This window comes from Coregonus clupeaformis, chromosome 33 (assembly GCF_020615455.1).
Source record: "Coregonus clupeaformis isolate EN_2021a chromosome 33, ASM2061545v1, whole genome shotgun sequence".
NCBI lineage: Eukaryota > Metazoa > Chordata > Actinopteri > Salmoniformes > Salmonidae > Coregonus > Coregonus clupeaformis.
In genome coordinates, this window is record NC_059224.1 from 24,224,725 (window position 1) to 24,246,421 (window position 21,697).

A 21,697-nucleotide genomic window follows, 5' to 3' on the forward strand; every position below is an offset into this window, starting at 1 on the left:
CAGTGAAAGAGTTTGCGGGGGCTCTAATTGCTTGCAGGCCATCTGGGAGCACTAAGGATGAATTGGGAAAGAGATGTGTGTGAGAGTGGATGTCTGTTGTGTGTCTGTCCCCCTTGGAGAGGTGTTGGAATTGGTGTAATGCTCTACCAGCTCTTACAGTCTGTTTCTCAACGTCAAATTTAGATGTTCTAAACGTCAAATTTCTGAAGTATTTAAGGTTTAGTTTAACTCTGAATTTTTAAGGTTCGGGTTAAGTTTAGGCATTAACTCTGAATGGTTAAGGTTTGGGTTAGGCTTAAAACAAAAATATAAAAAACAACTTTCTATCGCTGGATTTGCACTCGCAACCTTTTGAATAAGAGGCAGATGCTTACACCCATCCACAATCACCGCCCACCTACTTGAAGGTAACAGCGCTCACTCTTGCCCCTAGTGGCCAGTTTCCACTTCATCTCCTGACGTCCTCAGACATGGATGGACGTCGAATACTGACTTGTATCACGGGTGACCTTGCTGGTTATGCTTGATATGTGTGTTTGTAGGTGCATGTTGTGTGTGAAAGTCGGTATTGCTGGTGAGCAGAGGGGAAAGCACCAGTTGGTTGCCAGCTCAGTAGAGCAGAAGTACTATGGAGTTAGGCGCAAAGGAGCCTGGGAACCTGCCTACTCCAGACCCAGCAGTCAAGAAGCAGTCAAACATCACAGTGAGGCCTTACCCTGACCTGACCAGCGGTCAGACCACAGACAGTGCCTTGGTTCTGACACAGTTTGGTTTGGGCTGCAGCAGAAGGAGTGTGTGAAAACGTTTCAATCAATTAGCCGATCGTACTGAAGTGGGAAATCTGTAGGTGTAGGGCAAGGCAGTATCATTCACCATGTGAAGGGGATCACAGAGCATTTGAGACTGGGCTGCAGTCCTAGTCTGGATCAAGACATTTATCCACTGCTAATCCAGATTTACTGCTGCAAGGAGTGTGTACGCGCGTACGTGCAGGTGTGTGTACATTCGCACATGTGCTTATCTACGTGTGTGTGACAAACCCATCGAACCCAGGGCCCTCACCACATTCTTGGCATTGTGTATTTGTGCTTCATTACACCACAGACACTTCTTTATTAAGTAATCTCTCTCCCGCATTCTCTTTTCTCAATCTTTCTGTCTACTCTCAGCTCAGGGCAAAGAACTTACACATGGCCTATCGCAAGATAGTCTCTCGAGCCAGACGGCTTTCTTCCTCAATCTTTGAATGCTTCGCTGCCTATAGGCTTACGTTTCTCCAAGGTCGGGGATATGCGAGAGTAATCGCAAGATGGAGGGTTGGTGTGTGTGGTGTGTTGAATGGGTAAAAACCATGTTAGTTCCATGGGGGGGATCACTCTTCATGTCACCGCCATGATCGATGGATCTGACCTCTGTCCCTATGAGTTTGTATCTAAACTTAGTTCAAGCCAATCAGGCGATCGCGTGGCCCAATGCCAACCAATCAGATGCTATAGAGGCATCCTATTCTACACCGTTCCCACCTTTTGTCCCTCAGGATTAGTTCCTTGGCAACGCTGGTCGCCTGGGAGGTGAGGTTCCCATAGGAGCGGGACCACAGCCCACCAACACCAAGTTCAGGGAGGTGGGGGCGATGTTTTACCCCTTCAAACATCTTGGGGGGGGGGTTCCTCTCCTGAAAAAGAAAAAATGTCCACCTCAACTGCCAAAGCCTTCTAAGGGTAAGATATATGCCATTTAGCAGACCCTTTTATCCAAAGCAACTTACAGTCATGCAGATTTTTTTTAATGTATGGGTGGCCTCGGGAATCCACAATCATGGCATTGCACGTGCCATGCTCTACCAACTGAGCCATAGGTAGTTGTCATAGGGAGATGTGTGTTGAAAGTGTTTGCACATTAGTGTGTTTGGGTATGACTGTGTGTGAGTACCTGCTCATCTGCAGTTACAGTATGCAGAATGTGAAGCTGCACCTGTGTATATATTTGTGTAAGTTTGTGTGAGAGAGTGTGTGCACAGGCACGGCTGGTCTGTGGGGACAAAAGGAAAAGGAAAAGTCACCCCACTTGGTCTCTTTGTGTTCTCTGGCTGCAGTCGGGGCCAGGGGGAGGACAAGGAATGGGGGTGAGGGAGGGAGGATGAGGGAGGGGGCTGAAGTCTCCACCGAGGCGGTAGCATGTGATTCCGGCCCGCCAGGTCCTTTTGTTCGGCAATTACACCAAACGCACAGAGCCCTGGAAACGGTAAGGATCTGGTGGCCCACGGAAGGCATGGGAACAGCCAGCCAGGACAGAATGGGAAGAGAATACAGAGCAGGATTTATGAGAACAGGGTTACCTACTGAGCCTTAACAACTGCTTCAGAGTCAGTTCTTTTGCTCGGCTTGTGACGGTAAAGGTTAGGAGAGATGTAGGGAGGGCTGAGCCTAAATCAGTATTGAAGGGTAGAAATAATCAAGTGATTTAAGGGGTCATGTTCAGCTGGGATTAAAAGATGGCATTCTTGTTTTTAAGAGGGACATTGTTTCAAACTACCCTATGCTATCAGGGACATGTACCCCTGCTGCCTAAGGGGGGCGCTGTTGAAACACTGTTCCCACAGAGTTGCCAGATGTGTAGAACATTAACATTCACCAAGACAGAACAGTCTGAAATTACAGTGCTGCAACTTCAAATGATTTCAGTGTCTATTTCCTTCCTCTATCATCCCACATTCTTCATGTTTCCTGCTACATCTCCCTCCCTTTATCTCTGTCTCCATACAGTATCTCTCTCTTCTCCTTCTTTATCCCCACTCTTCAAGCACTATCCCTCTTTTACCATCTCCTCCCTAATCCCTCTCTTCCTCCTTTCTGTTGCATCCTCTCTGCTCTCTTTCCGGTCCCAAATCCTCGTTGTGAGATCTCAGACAGACTCAGGGGTGAGAGGATGAGAAGCTGTCTTGAGCTGGTAAGTTATGGTGAGTTAGAGTCATAGGAGAGCTCTAGCTCATAAAGGCCCTCTCAGCTCCTTTGCTGCTGTTATGGCTTGTGGCTTAAAGAGAACTGTATAAGCAAGTGTACCTTCGGCCTTGAGAATTCCCCATCTCACACTATAAAGTTACGATGGTGGGAAAATATGGCAATCCTATAATATATATAAAATAGGGCCTATATACACATACTTATTTATGTACATGACATGTATATAAGTACACAGATCGAGGGACATGAACCCACTGATGCAGTGTCCTATCCTCCTTTGTGTCACGCTGTAGCATTAGTGGGATTTGAGCATGCATTCTGCCAGCTGTGCACTGGGTTTAACATTTCTCTTTCTTTCTCACTTTTCTCTGTCACTCTCTCCCAATCCACAGCTAATGGGTGAGAACGAACTCATGCAGACAGACCCATTAATCAGAAAGCATTGGGAAACCTCTCAGGAGCTCAGAAGAACAGGTTTCTGGCTGTTACTTGAAGGAATGGCCTTGGAAATCTCCCCCATTCTTCACTCTCGACACTGAAATATCTGAAGTAGCTAAGACTGTAAATTACAAAAATATGAGATGAGGATAGGTAGCCTAAGACAAGTAAGTAGCAGATTGTTACTGATTTAGAGCCAACAGTACTTTGTATTTAATAGAATTTGTCTTGCATGCCAGAAGTGTTGAAGATCAGATTGAGAATTTAACTAATTCAATCTCAAACTAGTTAATTTGTGCAGCGCAACTGCTTTGTAGACGGTCTGGAACGCAGCTTATTTTTTTCGGTGAGCAGTCAGCAGTTGCTATGACTACACGTAACTAGGGAGATTTGTTTACATTAGCAACCGGACGTGCTTGGCAGCTGTCCCTGCGTAAACTAGCAAACATTTTGCCTTCTTTTTTATAGAAAAGTATTTACTTTTCAGTGAGACAAATGGACTCCAATACGTTATACTACTCTTTGGACCTCGTTTCTGGTAGCGGTTTAACTTTGAGCAGTGAGCAAAAAGCTGCCCTGCAGACTTCCCTGGTCATTCTGAAGAGGAACAACAAATTCAACCGTATCCTGTTTTGGGGCAAGATTCTGGGCATAAAGGGTGACTATTTCATTGCACAGGGGGTTTCAGAGGATGAGATGACGGATAAAAAGAGCCTTTACAGGTAAGAGGTACAAAGGAAATAGTTTTAGAGCCTCTAGTCTATTTTACCACAGGAATATTATTATAGCTAGCTTGCATTTAGTTGATGTTGTCACTTGTGGCTTTGGAGTTGAGAACCATTCTCCTGTTCAATATGTTCTCTCTCTGTGTATGTGTGCCCTCTTGCCCACGTGTTTGTGTCCTCTCCATACTCCAGTTTCAACTGTGTGGACTGGCACCTGCTTCCCCCTGCCACTGAGGCCATGCTAGCAGAAGTGTCTGCTGCAGCAAAGGGTCGCTTCGTGGGAGACCCCTCACATGAGTATGAGCACACCGAGATACGGCGGCAAGGGGAGGGGGACGAGGCTGTGGAGGAGGAAATCATGGTGATGAAGAATGATATTGTTTAAATGTTGAGCTAATGGTGTTTTGCTTATAAATAAGTGTCAGTGATTAATGTGCAGTGACTGGATTCATATGACCGTCGTGACTGTGTGTGGTATAATTGCAGAAGAGTGAAGACTAGTTTGTTTGGATGTTTGGTAATGGTTGTTTGGTTTGTGTTGCAGATTAAGGTGAAAGAGGAGAAGAGGCTGGCCTCCACGGTCCACACCATTGATAAGGAGGTGTCTGTGGTCCCGCGCGGCGCCTTCATCAAGAGTCCCCATGGCCTGGTGCAGACCAACCGCAGCTTTGAGGGTAAAGCTAATTTTCAAAGTCATTAATGAAATGGATGGCTCCACGTAGAGTGTGGTGGTTCCCAGTTGAGAATGTGGTCTGACTGTGTGTGGAGAGATGGGACACAGCTGTGTGTGTTACTGCCTGGAAAGGATGACTCAGCTGTGTAGTTTTTAGCGCTGAGTGTGTCTGGGTGTGTTGGAAGTTGGAACCAGAATCCAGACCATCATTTATCACACACTGCACATTGTGCATGTGTGTCTGTAGTGTACACACACGTTTTAGTTTTTTTTCTTCTCATACAGACAGAATCATATCATGCTATCAGTTACTGAGTGAGTGAATGAGTGAGTCTGTGTGTGTTCTGTCTATTCTGCAGGTCTGTCCTCCTTGGAGGCGGGTAAACTCAGCTGCTTCCTGCACTTCACTGAGCCGCAGAAACTGAAGAAGAAATCCATCCTGGAGATGGCTGACCTCAACCCCTCCATCGACTTCCTGGATCCTTTGAGTGAGGATATCCCCAAAGGTAATAGAGTTCCAAATCTCTCACTACACCACTCCTTTACCAGGACCATTGTAACAGGTGCAGTCATCCTACCGTTCCTCCCATGGGATGGGTTTCCTTCCCACATGTTGTCTGTCTCTAGAAATAGAACCAGTTCCTTGAAAAGTACAGCACTTTTGTGGGAGACAAAAATGTAATACGAACATGAGATTACTAATGTTTTGCATGCTCTGATGGCTATGCACTATTATACTAGACTAGCCTTTTAATTGGCGCTAATGATAATTTGGGTTGGCAGTTGAGAGCCCAGTTTTTCTGTGAGGAAACTATCAAGGCATCCTCCTCTGCAGGGCCAGCTCTGGCCTTTTGGGGGCCCTAAGTGAGACTTGTCAAACACATCTATAAACAACAGTTACACCATACATATCTATACACACATCAATTACACAATACATAAGAAAGCAAACACAAAACGAACCAAATCTACCAACTTTAAGGACTTTTGGCGATCAATCCACATTATAGGTGCAAAAAAAAGAAACTCAGATTTACCTAACTCGTGGAGATTGAAGGGATCTCCAGGGTAAGCCATCCCTGACGGGTATTTGTTCACTCAGGTTCCCTTTATCTAATATTAGGTTTGGTTGAAGATCTGAAAACATTCAGTATCAAAAATATGCAAAAGTGGAGAAAATTAGAAAGGGCACAAATACTTTTTCACAGCACTGTATTTATAAGCGGGGCACCGTCCAAAGTAAGTATACATACACTACCAGTCAAAAGTTTGGACACATCTACTCATTCAAGGGTATTTCTTTATTTGTAAAACATTTTACATTGTAGAATAATAGTGAAGACATCAAAACTATGAAACAACACATATGGAATCATGTAGTAACCAAAAAAGTGTTAAACAAATCAAAATATATTTTATATTTAAGATTCTTCAAATAGCCACCCTTTGCCTTGCTGACAGCTTTGCACACTCTTGGCATTCTCTCAACCAGCTTCATGATGTAGTCACCTGGAATGCATTTCAATTAACAGGTGTGCCTTCTTAAAAGTTAATTTGTGGAATTTCTTTCCTTCTTAATGCGTTTGAGCCAATCAGTTGTGTTGTGACAAGGTAGGGGGGTATAAAGAAGATAGCCCTATTTGGTAAAATACCAAGTCCATATTATGGCAAGAACAGCTCAAATAAGCAAAGAGAAATGACAGTCCATCATTACTTTAAGACATGAAGGTTAGTCAATACGGGACATTTCAAGAACATGAAAGTTTCTTCAAGTGCAGTCGCAAAAACCATCAAGCGCTATGATGAAACTGGCTCTCATGAGGACCGCCAAAGGAATGGAAGACCCAGAGTTACCTCTGCTGCAGAGGATAAGTTCATTAGAGTTACCAGCCTCAGAAATTGCAGCCCAAGTAAATGCTTCACAGAGTTCAAGTAACAGATATATCTCAACATCAACTGTTCAGAGGGGACTGTGTGAATCAGGTCTTCATGGTCGAATTGCTGCAAAGAAACCACTACTAAAGGACACCAATAATAAGAAGAGACTTGCTTGGGCCAAGAAACACGAGCAATGGACATTAGACCGGTGGAAATGTGTCCTTTGGTCTGGAGTCCAAATTTGAGATTTTTTGTTCAAACCGCCTTGTCTTTGTGAGACGTGGTGTGGGTGAACGGATGATCTCTGCATGTGTAGTTCCCACCGTAAAGCATGGAGGAGGTGGTGTTATGGTGTGGGGGTGCTTTGCTGTTGACACTGTCTGTGATTTATTTAGAATTCAAGGCACACTTAACCAGCATGGCTACCACAGCATTCTGCAGCGATACGCCATCTCATCTGGTTTGGGCTTAGTGGGACTATCATTTGTTTTTCAACAGGACAATGACCCAACACACCTCCAGGCTGTGTAAGGGCTATTTTACCAAGAATGAGAGTGATGGAGTGCTGCATCAGATGACCTGGCCTCTACAATCCCCCAACGTCAACCCATTTGAGATGGTTTGGGATGAGTCGGATGGCAGAGTGAAGGAAAAGCAGCCAACAAGTGCTCAGCATATCTGGGAACTCCTTCAAGACTGTTGGAAAAGCATTCCAGGTTAAGCTGGTTGAGAGAACGCCAAGAGTGTGTAAAGCTGTAATCAAGGCAAAGGGTGGCTATTTGAAGAATCTCAAATATAAAATATATTTTGATTTGGGTAACACTTCTTTGGTACTACATGATTCCATAGTTTTGATGTCTTCACTATTATTCTACAATGTAAAAAATAGTAAAAATAAAGAAAATCCCTTGAATGAGTAGGTGTGTCCATACTTTTGACTGGTATTGTATATCATTAGAAACATTTTAACGTGATTTGGAAAATAAAATATACTTGGTTTTACCTGCATGAAGTACCAATTTCAGTTCAACAAAGGCTTTCTGCAGGAGAATAAAGACAGATTGAAGCTCTGACAGGGCCTGGTCAGCTGTGGGGGAAATAGCATACACCACAGTGTTATCTGCATACAGGTGAAAGTTACATTTTGTTTTTACAGATAAACCAATATTGTTAATGGAAATAGTGAAAAGAACCGGACCAAGAATCAATCCCTGTGGGACACCCTTTGTTATTTCCAGAAAATCTGATTTAACACCATCAGTAAATACACACTGTGTTCTGCCCTTTTCAAACCAGCTACATGCAGCCTGGTCCAGGCCAATTGATGAAAGCCTCTGAATAAGTAATGAGTGATCCACAGTGTCATCTAAACCAAACAATTAAAAACCAAAGAAGTAACAGAGATGGTGCTATGACCTGGTCTGAAACCAGACAACTGTGGGCCTATCTGCTAACAGCAGCTCCTGCCGTGGGTCAGTAGCGAGGACATGAGCAAGGCTTAATGGATAAACAGGCCAACAAATTGCCAATGGCTGCCTTGCTCTACTGATCATGGATCATTATCAGATGGAATATAGATTCTAGAAGATGGTTGAAGTATTCCCTGGGCAGTATTCAAACTACTTTTCAGTGCCCAATCTGGGATGGACTTGACAAAAAGCTTGCAGCCTTTCCCTTAAGATAGTCATATAGCGAACTTTTAGGTCAAGCCTTTGGGCCCACCACCTACAGTCACCATCTTTTTCACAAGCGAAGCAAACATGATTCAACCAGAAACCAAAACAGATGGCAAATGTAATACAGTACTGCACACTGAGTGTACAAAACATTAAGAACACTCTCCTAAATTTGTCTTGCCCGTTCACCCTCTGAATGGCACACACACATAATCCATGTCTTAATTGTCTTCAAAATATTTTTTTAACCTGTCTCCTCCCCTTCACCGACTGAAGTGGATTTAACAAGTGACATCTATAAGGGATCATAGCTTTCTCAAGGTCAGTCTGTATATGGAAATAGCAGGTGTTCTTAATGTTTTGTACACTCAGTTTATAGCTGGATGATATCAAACTGTACTTTGTCTAAACAGACATGTATCACAATTTGTTTGTGGTGTGGGTGCTGTGGAAAAGTGATAGATACTGCTGTGTGTGTGTCCAGAGCCTCTGTCTAAAACATCACAGCTGTTCAATTCAAAGGGATGAGCATCTCTGTGGTGTGTGAATGAGTGTGCCTGTGCGTGCATGTTTGTATAGCTTTCCCAAACCAGCTTACATTACACAGCTGTCCCAGTGACAGCATCACCCTCACTGAGAACTCATTAACGGCCAGGCCTCAAGCCTTTGCTGGAGGGAGCGAGAGACCCAGACTAAAGACAGTCTCTAAGGAGAAAATGGTGGATCTCCACTAAAAGATGGGTGCTTTCCTCTGGGATCCCTGAGTAAAGCTACTCCTCTCACCACAGCGATCCTCCAGACTTGCCTGGAAGTATGTGGCAATACCCCTTCCATGCCTGTTCTCCTACTGGGTTATGCTACATGTGAGTTTGAAACCGCCAGTGTGCGTTTCAGTGGAAAGTAGACTTATCTGGACACCATTGCTGAACAGCTTCTCAAATCACGTCATCATGGCAGGAGAGTGTCTTTGGGTCATGGAAGATGAATCCCACCCCGTAGACAAAGAGCATTGTGAAACACCTCCCAATAAACCCAATTTCTGGAATCTATGTTTCTAGATAGCTCTTGCAAAATGTTTCATTTAATTTCCCACCCCATAGCATTGTGAAACTGAAATACGAGAGAAAAACAGTATATCAGAACAACAGACCCAATTTACTGAAATCGCTGTTCCTAGATAGCTCTGGCTCAAGGTTTTTCCTAGATAGCTCTGGCACAAGGTTTCATTTCATGTTTAATGCTTTGATAATTGTGAGGTTCCAGATTAATTAATGATTTCCAACAAGTCCTGGAGCCTTCTGATTAATGGTGCAGTGAATCTGTTGTGAGAATTCTGCTATGCTCCCATTCAGCATTAAGTGTTCTCTGGCTATGGGTGATGGCCATGAGCAGACAGCTGCTCCGCCAGGCCACCCTGATATGTAGATTCAGGGAAAGGGCCTACTGAACCCTTCTAAATTATTGAGCTATCAGCCAACTGTTACCTTTTTGCTGTGTAGACTTCTTTACATAGGGAATAGTGGAGTCAGTTAATGAGGGAGTAATGTGAGACCTGTACATGGTCTCCGTTTATGAAAGGTCATGGAGGCGCAGCAGTTTGTGTGATAGTCTTCATAACCCATATATTTTTGAATGTGTAGGGTCGTGGAGCTTGCAGTTTGAGCGTGGCAGCACAGTGTGTGTGATCCGCAGTATGCTGTGGCTGGGCCTGACCTTCTTCCACGTACCCATGACCCCCCAGCATGGATACATCTACATGGGCGACGGACTCAAGAACCTGGACCTGCCCTTCATGCTTTAAAGAGCCAGTGAGATACATCTGAGCAAGCAGTGTTTCATCCCCACCCAAAACTGAGTTATATTTATGCAAGAGATGTTTCTTTCCTGTTATTTAAAGTAAATAAACAGAAACTAAAATCATTCATTGTTTGTGATTTACTTCCACATTCACTTCCTGCTAATAGGCCCAGTAAATGCTTACTCCCACACAGTAAACAGATGGTGGAGGGAGAGAAAGTAGATACGTTTTATTTGCACATCTGGGTTGCCTTGAAGTACACCATGTCAACATCCCACCTACATCGAAACAGTGTAACACTGACCCAATTGATCTTACAGTAAGGGCTCTATTCAATCTGTAAAGCTGAAGCGTTACAGATTCCGCAATAGAAATGTAAAGGTCATTCCCGATTGAGCCGACATATGCAGCGGTTACCGTGAATGCAGTCTCTGGTAAAGCGGGAACATTGCCTTTAAATTTCAATCACGCTGTAAAGCTGAACTGCCGCGATGCGGATTGAATAGAGCCCTAAATGTGGAGTTTTGAATAGTTTTGTTTCAGGGCATCTTCAAAGGTGAAATGACAGAATGGGTTTCTGGGTACTGCTCCGAATGACTCGTTCCAATGGGCAATGTCCACCAATAGACAAATAGGCTGGACAAAAACAGACGCTCCCCCAGCTTTTCCAATGGCTAGTTTTCAAAGTCAATGGAGTTCCAAATGGGCCAGGAGTACTACAAGGAAGGACGTCCAATAGAATTGTTGCACCCCATGTCTGTCCCACCCACACTGACTCCTGCTGCTGTGAGTTTACATGCCCCCAGGTCATCAATGTTTCAGGTAGAGGATTCCCTTGCCGTATTGTACGTTGTTTCTGAGAGCTGGGTGGTTGACAGAGATGCGGTTTTTACACCACTTCAGCTCCGCCCTATAGATGGGCTTCACCAAATCAATGAACCAGTGAGTCAGATATCTGATGCAACAACACAGGTGTGAGTTAGCCAGAGAGGGGATGCAGAAGAGTTAGTTGAAAGGTAATGTAATGAGAGGTCTAACAAGAAACAATACAGGTGTGAGAGGGTAGATACTGAGATACTGAAGGGGTCAAACACACTTGTTACCTGTTGAGCTGTGGCTTGGGCTTCTTTGGGATGTGTTCCTCTGGTAGAGTTGGTTTGTGATCTGGGAGCAGACCTGGAGTAGAAAAGAGAGTACTTTTACCACTTTGAAGAGAATACATTTCACAATAGTTGTGTATCCAGAGCAGACACCCACACACAGCATCGTACCTGCTCTGTGAGCCATCTGCACACAGATGGCGATCTTGCGGTGCGCCTGGGCACAGAGACTCTACAAGGCAAAATGCCTTCATCAGACCTGATGAACTGACTGAGCAACAGGACATCCTGACAAATACAAACACAGGGAATTACTGTACGCCTGAGCTCATAGAACAGGCACACAAATTGCTGCTGCTGGCCACACATTTAACACCAGAAAGAGAGGTCCATATATACCCCAGCACACAGCGTGCTGCCATCTTGGAATTTTGACCTTCTTCTTCTCTGCTATAATGGCGTTTGCACAAATGCAATGTGTATGCCGTCACCTACTGTAAAAAAAAAAAAATACGAAAAAGGACTGCGGTCAGAGTGCAGTATAACTGCAGTATGCGGCAAATACTGCGTCGAAAATAACACTGTACATTTTTTTGCATTGTAACTGCAGTTAGAGTGCAGTATAACTGCAGTTATTCTGCAATTACAGCGTCCAAAATATCACAGTCGACTGCAGTTACTTCACTTTTACTGCAGTTTCAAAACTGCAATCTTTTTTTGTAAGGGAATGGAAAATAGATAAATCAAAAACCTATCCCATTCCTTCAGTAACATTCCATTCAAGATCACATCCCACAGGCTCAAGGGCCTGGGAGGGGCGAACATCTTCTGACAGTATTCCCTGCAATGTTTCAGCTGTTACCCATCTAGCACATTTGGTTCTTTGGAAGTTGTGGGAACGTATGTTTTTGGTTTCACATTGGTTGTGGAAATGAAGCCATACTTTTCCTGACCGGTAAAACTGAACGTTTTTTTAAACGTTCTGAGAACAGAAGTGAAAATGTTGCCTGTTCTGGGAATGTGTATTTTTAGGTTGCAGGGAAGTTCTGAGAACGTTTTATTCTGTTTCCTTGAACGTTTTCCTGGGAGGTTTTATTAAATTATAGGTTATTTGGAGGTTTTTTAATAACTTCCTTAAAACTTTAACTGAATTTTCAATAAGACTTCCGATAATACTGCTAGCTTTTTTGGGGTTAACCTTTTTGAACTCCAAGCACAGATAGCTCACGTGTAGCTCAGTTGGTAGAGCATGGCGTTTGCAACGCCAGGGTTGTGGGTTCGTTTCCCACGGGGGACAAGAATAAAAAATAAATAAAATAAAATGTATGCACTCACTCTGGAGTCGCTCTGGATAAGAGCGTCTGCTAAATGACAAAAAAATAAAAAAAAGATAGGACACATGGAAATTCATTTCCTTACGCATTAATCGTGCAAACACATTTATTTTTTAATGTGACACGACATCAGTGAGATTGAAACATATTACTTTCTGTTCTCTATCCTTGGAATTAGTCCATTGTGCCACCATGATGGAGCTAGCATGCCATGATTTTTATGCATACAAAGCTGTTCATTGTAGTCTATTCAAACAGACCCCATTTCAAAGGAAACAAGCACTCATTAAGATCAGGTGTGGCCAATTAGTGGGCTCGGCCAACACACCTGAACACACTTAACAAGATCGAGTTTTGTTGATGCTGAGAACAGAATGTCTATGTTTTTAAGTAAACATTGTAGAACATTCTCTGAAAGTTACTAAAGTTTTCTTGTGGTTTTTATGGAACGTTTTCATCATGTTCTGAGAACGGAATTTAGAGCTTTTTGATGTTAATGTCTACAATTCCATTTTTTAGAACATTCACAGAATATTGCCAAGAACTGACATGAAAGAGAACCATACATTCTCTGAACGTTCTGAAAACATTGCTTAAGTCACACCATTTTTGAGAACGTTCCCAGAATGTAGTAAAAAATTACGTTAAATAGAACCACATGGGAACTTGTGTGGAATGTTCTGTGGAAATACTGAAATTACCACAGAAGAACATTGTTTCTTAACGTTTTCGGAACAATATGAGAACATGACTTTAAATAGAACCATAAGTAAACCTGTAAGAAACGTTATGCTGAAGTACTGAAATTCCCACAGAATAACATTTCTTAACATTCTCGGGACTATTTGAAAACATTCCCAATGCCAAACCAGTTGGAGAACGTTCCTAGAACATTACCAAAATTGAAATTAAATGTAACCATGTTTGAACTTTTAGGTTGCATTCTGTTAAAGTAATGAAATACCAAGAAAACATATATTTTTTTAGCAAATTCATTAAATGTGCTTAGAATAATCCAAAGCCAAGCAACTGTGAGGGAAAAAAGTATTTGATCCCCTACTGATTTTGTACGTTTGCCCACTGACAAAGACATGATCAGTCTATAATTTTAATGGTAGGTTTATTTGAACAGTCCAGAAAAACGCATGTCAAAAATGTTATAAATTGATTTGCATTTTAATGAGGCAAGTAAGTATTTGACCCCTCTGCAAAGCATGACTTAGTACTTGGTGGCAAAACCCTTGTTGGCAATCACAGAGGTCAGACGTTTCTTGTAGTTGGCCACCAGGTTTGCACACATCTCAGGAGGGATTTTGTCCCACTCCTCTTTGCAGATCTTCTCCAAGTTATTAAGGTTTCGAGGCTGACCTTTGGCAACTCGAACCTTCAGCTCCCTCCACAGATTTTCTATGGGATTAAGGTCTGGAGACTGGCTAGGCCACTCCAGGACCTTAATGTGCTTTTTCTTGAGCCACTACTTTGTTGCCTTGGCCGTGTGTTTTGGGTCATTGTCATGCTGGAATACCCATCCACGACCCATTTTCAATGCCCTGGCTGAGGGAAGGAGGTTCTCACACAAGATTTGACGGTACATGGCCCCGTCCATCGTCCCTTTGATGCGGTGAAGTTGTCCTGTCCCCTTAGCAGAAAAACACCCCCAAAGCATAATGTTTCCACCTCCATGTTTGACGGTGGGGATGGTGTTCTTGGGGTCATAGGCAGCATTCCTCCTCCTCCAAACACGGCGAGTTGAGAACTGGAAGGAATGGCGGCCAAAGGAGGTGTTGGCTTTGGGAATATACCTGCTGGAGCGCAGACTACGGGTGGGTGCTGCTATGGTGACCAATGAGCTAAGATAAGGCGGGGATTTGCCTAACAGTGATTTATAGATGGCCTGGAGCCAGTGGGTTTGACGACGAACATGTAGTGAGTTGATGCCAAAGAGCTCGATTTTGGTCTCATCTGACCACAACACTTTCACCCAGTTCTCTGAATCATTCAGATGTTCATTGGCAAACTTAAGACAGCCCTGTATATGTGCTTTCTTGAGCAGGGGGACCTTGCGGGCGCTGCAGGATTTCAGTCCTTCACGGCGTAGTGTGTTACCAATTGTTTTCTTGGTGGCTATGGTCCCAGCTGCCTTGAGATCATTGCCAAGATCCTCTCGTGTAGTTCTGGGCTGATTCCTCACCGTTCTCATGATCATTGCAACTCCACGAGGTGAGATCTTGCATGGAGCCCCAGGCCGAGGGAGATTGACAGTTATTTTCTGTTTCTTCCATTTGCGAATAATCACACCAACTGTTGTCACCTTCTCACCAAGCTGCTTGGTGATGGTCTTGTAGCCCATTCCAGCCTTGTGTAGGTCTACAATCTTGTCCCTGACATCCTTGGAGAGCTCTTTGGTCTTGGCCATGGTGGAGAGTTTGGAATCTGATTGATTGATTGCTTCTGTGGACAGGTGTCTTTTATACAGGTAACAAACTGAGATTAGGTGCACTCCCTTTAAGAGTGTGCTCCTAATCTCAGCTCGTTACCTGTTAATAGACACCTGGGAGCCAGAAATCTTTGTGATTGAGAGGGGGTCAAATACTTATTTCCCTCATTAAAATCCATTTTCAATTTATAACATTTTTGACATGCGTTTTTCTGGATTATTTTGTTGTTATTCTGTCTCTCACTGTTCAAATAAACCGACCATTAAAATTATAGACTGATCATTTCTTTGTCAGTGGGCAAACGTACAAAATCAGCAGGGGATCAAATACTTTTTTCCCTCACTGTATCCTGCACCATTCCCAGAAAGTTGTGGGAAGGTAGTATGGAAAATACAGTAACCATTACAACCACGCTCTCACCAAGCTCTAAGAAACATGGTTCTCAGAACATTATCTGCTAGCTGGTTAGTTCCTGAAGACCCCAAAACCTTTCAGCCACAAATACAATTATGTCCAGTTTTTTGGACTTCTTGTTCGTTTGGGCAGTACAATTAATCACATGCGCATTAAACGCCACAAAATCAACCTTCTTCACGATCAATGTAACAGTTTCCCTCAACTGGTGAATAAACGCTTGAATCTCCACAGGCTGCGGGGTATCCACTGTCATAGCTTCCTCAGCTCCACTCTCTCCTTCAACTATTTCCTGCACCTCCATGTAGAAGACCTACTGGACAGACCAGACCTTAACCCATTCATATATGGTAATGCTAAACATTATATGTTTAGGAAACATTTGGAACTTTTATTTTCAAAAAACAAAAAGGTTAAATTACTACACACCTTTATAGGGTTAGGGTTCCTTCACAGCCATGTTACAGCGCTTGTTTACAGAAGAGAGGTGACCACTCTAATTAGCTATCTATAGTTTTTCCAAACACCTGTGTGTAACGAAAGAAGGATGCCAGAAATGTGTGGTAACTGTGTTAAAACCGGTTACAACAGTGTAGTAAGTGTATATTTAAAATTTGTTAAATTATTTTGATGTGATATGAAAGTAAAGGGCATTATGTTTCTACAACCGTATCGCAATTGATAATTGATTCACGTTTAGATGGAGTATTTGGCTGTTTTGGCTGCCAGAGTCAGTTTACTTCTAAACATAACATATAAGTGTTGTGTAATCAAACTTGTCTGTACGTGAGTAAAATAACTACTAACGGTGTATCTTTATGAAGACACATTTATTGCTAGCTTGACGTTGCTTCAGATTACAAGCCATGTGAGAGAGAGATGCTTTCCTCATGAACCCATACATTCCCACAGGCGCAGTGGTCTAAGGCACTGCATCGCAGTGCTAGCTGTGCCACTAGAGATCCTGGTTCGAATCCAGGCTCTGTCGTAGCCGGCCATGACCGGGAGACCCATGGGGCGGCACACAATTGGCCCGGCGTCGTCTAGGGTAGGGGAGGGAATGGCCGGCAGGAATGTAGCTCAGTTGGTAGAGCATGGCGTTTGCAACACCAGGGTTGTGGGTTCGATTCCCACGGGGGTATGAAAAATAGTATGAAAAAATAATGTATGCACTCACTAACTGTAAGTCGCTCTGGATAAGAGCGTCTGCTAAATGACAGAAAATGTAAATGAAAAAATTAGCATATGGCCAAACAGGATGCAGTATGCAAATAACACCACATCTCCCCTTTTCAGAGAACAAAGGATAGACTGCCTTTGTCTCAACAGACCTCAAATGATTATTCTGCCTTTATGTCGGTAGGTCTGTTCCTGCCTAGTTCTTCTGGAACATTTCAACATAGTCATGAACATAAAATATGTTCTGTAAACTTTAACCCAAAATTCATCTCTCATTTCTTTTAACACAAATCTACCCCACAGGTAAGTTAGAACTGTAACAACTTGACAGCTGTTGTTTTGTCTTTATTTGTTTTATTTTTAGCTCAGTCTTTTGTTCTTCTTGCTCTGACTTATAAGTCCAGTCTTTGAGGTTTAACTATTGCTCTCCCAGACCTTGTTCTGGGTATAGCAGGTACATCCATGATTACCTTGGGTGTTGGTGGATCTGGCAATGCGGTGTGTCGGAGTGGTGAAGAGACTTGAATCTTCTCCTGCGTAGTGTTATTGTTCTCAGGTCCATCCATAGGGATGAGGTGGTCTGTTCCTGCGGACAGACCGGTGTGGAACTTCCACCATATAGGATCGTGGTGCTGCATGTTCCCTCAGCACTGTTCCTGTGACTTTTTGAGTCAGTCACCCACACCTGTTTTCCAGGTGGGAGTCTGCTGACGTCGCTGACTCTGTGACTCTTGTTGAAGCGCTGCTGATCCGCACTCCTTTTCTCTTTTTCCTTTGAGCTGAGCGCAGCTGTGTTTGGGAGTGATGGGTCTAGCAGCGATGGGAGTGTTGGCACTGTGGTACGAAGCTGTCGTCCCATCAGCAGTTGCGCCGGGCTGAAGCCATTCTAGAGTGGAGTTGACCGATTGGCCAGCAAAGCAAGGTAAGGGTCAGCTGCTTTCTTGAGGAGGTTCTTCACTGTCTAAACATGGCGTTCCGCCTCTCTGTTGCTTTGCGGGAACTTTGGACTGCTGGTGAGATGGCAAAATCCATACTCTGCAGCGATGTCAGAAAGGGGTCTTCCAGAGAACTGAGGCCCATTGTCCATAACTAGGACCTCAGGTACCCAATGGCGGTCGAAGATGGACTTCAGATGAACTACAACGTCCGCAGACTTTGTTAGTGACAGGTTTGCGATTTCCACATACCTTGAGAAGTAGTCCACCACTAGCAGGTAGGTGGTGCTTTTCAGAGTGAACATGTCCGCTCCCAGTCTTTGCCAGGGTCTCTCAGGAGGTTGTGATGGTATGAGTGGTTCTGTGTGGTTTGTGCACTCTTTGATGCATGTCCTGCAGTTAAGCACAAGTTAGTTCAGTTGCTGGCTGAGTGCAGGCCACCACACAGCCTGTTGTGCACGTTCTCTGTACTTGACCACACCTTGATGACCCTCGTGCAGCTTAGCTCTCAACCTGTTCCACTACAGCCCGTCGGTGAGAATGGGGGCGTGCTCAGTCCTCTTTTTCTTCCTGTAGTCCATAATCATCTCCTTTGTCTTGATCACGTTGAGGGAGAGGTTGTTATCCTGGCACCACACTGCCAGGTCTCTGACCTCCTCCCTATAGGCTGTCTCATCTTTGTCGGTGATCAGGCCTACCACTGTTGTGTCGTCGGCAAACTTAATAATGGTGTTGGAGTCGTGCCTGGCCATGCAGTCATGGGTGAACAGGGAGTACAGGAGGGGACTGAGCACGCACCCCTGAGGGGCCCCCGTGTTGAGGATCAGTGTGGCAGATGTGTTGTTACCTACCCTTACCACCTGGGGGTGGCCCGTCAGGAAGTCCAGGATCCAGTTGCAGAGGGAGGTGTTTAGTCCCAGGGTCCTTAGCTTAGTGATGAGCTTTGAGAGCACTATGGTGTTGAATGCTGAGCTGTAGTCAATGAATAGCAGTCTCACGTAGGTGTTCCTCTTGTCCAGGTGGGAAAGGGCAGTGTGGAGTGCAATAGAGATTGCATCATCTGTGGATCTGTTGGGCCGGTATGCAAATTGGAGTGGGTCTAGGGTTTCTGGGATAATGGTGTTGATGTGAGCCATGACCAGCCTTTCAAAGCACTTCATGGCTACAGATGTGAGTGCTACGGGTCGGTAGTCATTTAGGCAGGTTATCTTAGTGTTCTTGGGCACAGGGACTATGGTGGTCTGCTTGAAACTGTAGCCATGACTCAGTCAGGGACATGTTAAAGGTCTTACTCACATCGGCTACAGAGAGCGTGATCACATAGTCATCCAGAACAGCTGATGCTCTCATGCATGCTTCAGTGTTGCTTGCTTGTCATAGAAGTGATTTAGCTCGTCTGATAGGCAGTATGAAAATGTATGCACTCACTAACTGTAAGTCGCTCTGGATAAGAGCGTCTGCTAAATGACTAAAATGTAAATGTGTCACTGGGCAGCTCGTGACTGTGCTTCCCTTTGTAGTCTGTAATAGTTTTCAAGCCCTGCCACATCCAACGAGCGTCAGAGCCGGTGTAGTACAATTCAATCTTAGTCCTGTATTGACTCTTTGCCTGTTTGATGGTTTGTCGGAGGGCATAGCGGGATTTCTTATAAGCTTCCGGGTTAGAGTCCTGCTCCTTGAAAGCGGCAGCTCTACCCTTTAGCTCAGTGCGGATGTTGCCTGTGATCCATGGCTTCTAGTTGGGGTATTTATGTACGGTCACTGTGGGGACGACGTCATCGATGCACTTATTGATGAAGCCAGTGACTGATGTGGTGTACTCCTCAATGATATTGGAAGAATCCCGGAACATATTCCAGTCTGTGCTAGCAAAACAGTCCTGTAGTTTAGCATCTGCGTCATCTGACCACTTCCTTATTAACCGAGTCACTGGTGCTTCCTGCTTTAGTTTTAGCTTATAAGCAGGAATCAGGAGGATAGAGTTATGGTCAGATTTGCCAAATGGAGGGCGAGGGAGAGCTTTGTACGGGTCTCTGTGTGTGGAGTAAAGGTGGTCTAGAGTTTATTTTCCTCTGGTTGCACATTTAACATGCTGGTAGAAATTAGGTAGAACGGATTTAAGTTTCCCTGCATTAAAGTCCCCGGCCACTAGGAGCGCTGCCTCTGGATGAGTACTTATGGCCTTATACAGCTCATTGAGTGTGATCTTAGTGTCAGCATCGGTTTGTGGTGGTAAATAGACAGCTCCGAAAGATATAGATGAAAACTCTCTTGGTAAATAGTGTGGTCTACAGCCTATTATTAATTTTTTTTGTCATTTAGCAGACGCTCTTATCCAGAGAAACTTACAGTTAGTGAGTGCATACATTTTCATACTTATCATGAAATACTCTACCTCAGGCGAGCAAAACCTCGAGACTTCCTTAGTATTAGATTTTATGCACCAGCTGTTGTTTACAAATATACACCGCCACCCCTTGTCTTACCGGAGTCAGCCGTTCTATCCTGCCGATGTAGCGTATATCCCGCCAGCTGTATGTTATCCATGTCATCGTTCAGCCACGACTCAGTGAAACATAAGATATTACAGTTTTTAATGTCCCGTTGGTAGGATAACCTTAATCTTAGGTCGTCCAATTTATTTTCAAATGATTGAACATTGGCTAATAGGATTGATGGAAGAGGCAGTTTACTCGCTCGCCGTCGGATCCTTACAAGGCACCCCAACCTACGTCCACGATATCTCTGTCTCTTTCTCATGCGAATGAGGGGGGATTTGGGCCTTGTCGGGTGTCTGTAGGATATCCTTCGCATTCGACTCGTTGGTCATAAGAGACGGTGGCAGACATTATGTACAGAATACATTTACAAATAATGCAAAAAAACACACACAATAGTACACTTTTTTAGAGGGCTGTAAAACGGCAGCCATCTTCTCCGGCGGCATTATAACATTAATGTGATGAAGGTTGTTAGCTTAACTGACTCCTCGGCTAGCGGGATCTGCCAGAAGCCCATGTTCGCATCTCTACACACTGACTCATTGAGACTGGTGTAATAGACACATATCCGCACATCCCCGTTCTTTGGGACAACCACCATGCCGGCGCACCAGTCTGTGGGCTCCTCCACTCTGGTGACAACCTTGAACCCTTGCATGCGCTCTAGCTTTTTCTTTATTTTTGGCAGCAATGTCAGATTAATCCGTTGTGGAGTGTGGAGTGAGTAGGGCTCTGCGCTGGGTTTCAGCTTGATGGTATATGGTTGTTGTGCTGTGCCAAGACCGCTGCACAGCTTTGGATAGCTTTCTTTCAGTGTCTGTAAATCAATGCTGTCAAGTCGAGCAACTAGCTCAAGCTTTGTGATAGCTGGTCTGCCTAGTAAAGCTGTGTGTAGATCTCTGATGACATACACGTCCTCCAGTGTCTCCTTTTCTCCCTTTAGTAGAACCACACTTGCGACACCGATCACGTCCAGCGGTGCTCTTCCTGGTCCTAGCAGAGGTTTTGTTGGTTTTTGCAGAGTTGGCTTGCTGGTTCCTGCAAAAATGTGATTGAACACATTGTCTGGGATAACAGTCACATCGGCACCCTTGTCTATTTTGAATTTCACATTTCTGTCCATCATTTGAATGTCAATCATCCATGGGTCACCTCCTGTTGTTATTGTTCCTAGGAAAATGCTATCATCCTCTTCTTGAACCTCGTTTAAGGCTCTTGATGACATACACACACGTTGGTAATGTCCCTTTTTCCCACAGGAGTGACACACTACTTCATTAGCTGCACACTGTGCTCTTGGATATGCAAGGATTTTGCCACAGTTTCGACACTTTGACTACTTTTTATCATTAGCAATACCATTTCAATGGCTAGCTTTCTCAAGCTGGAATGTCTGTTTCCACTGGCTGTCTTTTTGCATAACTCTATCCACTGATCATACCTCTTTTGTTGTTACTGTGTCACCTCGCAGGCATCTTTGCTGCTTTTTCACTTCTTCAGTTTGCCTTGCCATCTCAATGGCTCTCTCTAGCATGAGATCTTTATCTAGCTGCATACGTTCTGACACACGCATGTCTGCTAACCCAACGACTAGCCTGTCTCTAATTAGTTCATCATGCAAAAGTCCATAGTTGCAATACATTGC

General features: G+C 44.1%; 1 protein-coding gene and 1 pseudogene across 1 annotated transcript; one reads left to right on the forward strand and one right to left on the reverse strand.

The window, feature by feature from the left end:
• Positions 1–3,767: 3,767 nt before the first annotated feature.
• On the forward strand, positions 3,768–10,273 carry rsph9 (radial spoke head component 9). Its single transcript, XM_041860453.2, has 5 exons — positions 3,768–4,123; positions 4,319–4,487; positions 4,671–4,800; positions 5,159–5,305; positions 9,994–10,273. Exons 1-5 carry the CDS (start codon positions 3,897–3,899, stop codon positions 10,152–10,154), a joined length of 834 nt encoding a protein of 277 aa, XP_041716387.1. The 5' UTR covers positions 3,768–3,896; the 3' UTR covers positions 10,155–10,273.
• A 688-nt stretch (positions 10,274–10,961) lies between these two features.
• Positions 10,962–17,856, reverse strand: LOC121548708 (annotated as a pseudogene).
• Positions 17,857–21,697: the final 3,841 nt, after the last annotated feature.

Excerpts from the sequence above, each read along its gene's own strand:
- rsph9 (XM_041860453.2), top strand. The coding sequence starts at position 3,897 with ATGGACTCCAATACGTTATACTACTCTTTGGACCTCGTTTCTGGTAGC. Across the intron at positions 4,801-5,158 it reads GACCAACCGCAGCTTTGAGG|GTCTGTCCTCCTTGGAGGCG; the intron begins GTAAAGCTAATT and ends TCTATTCTGCAG. Across the intron at positions 5,306-9,993 it reads GAGTGAGGATATCCCCAAAG|GGTCGTGGAGCTTGCAGTTT; the intron begins GTAATAGAGTTC and ends TTGAATGTGTAG.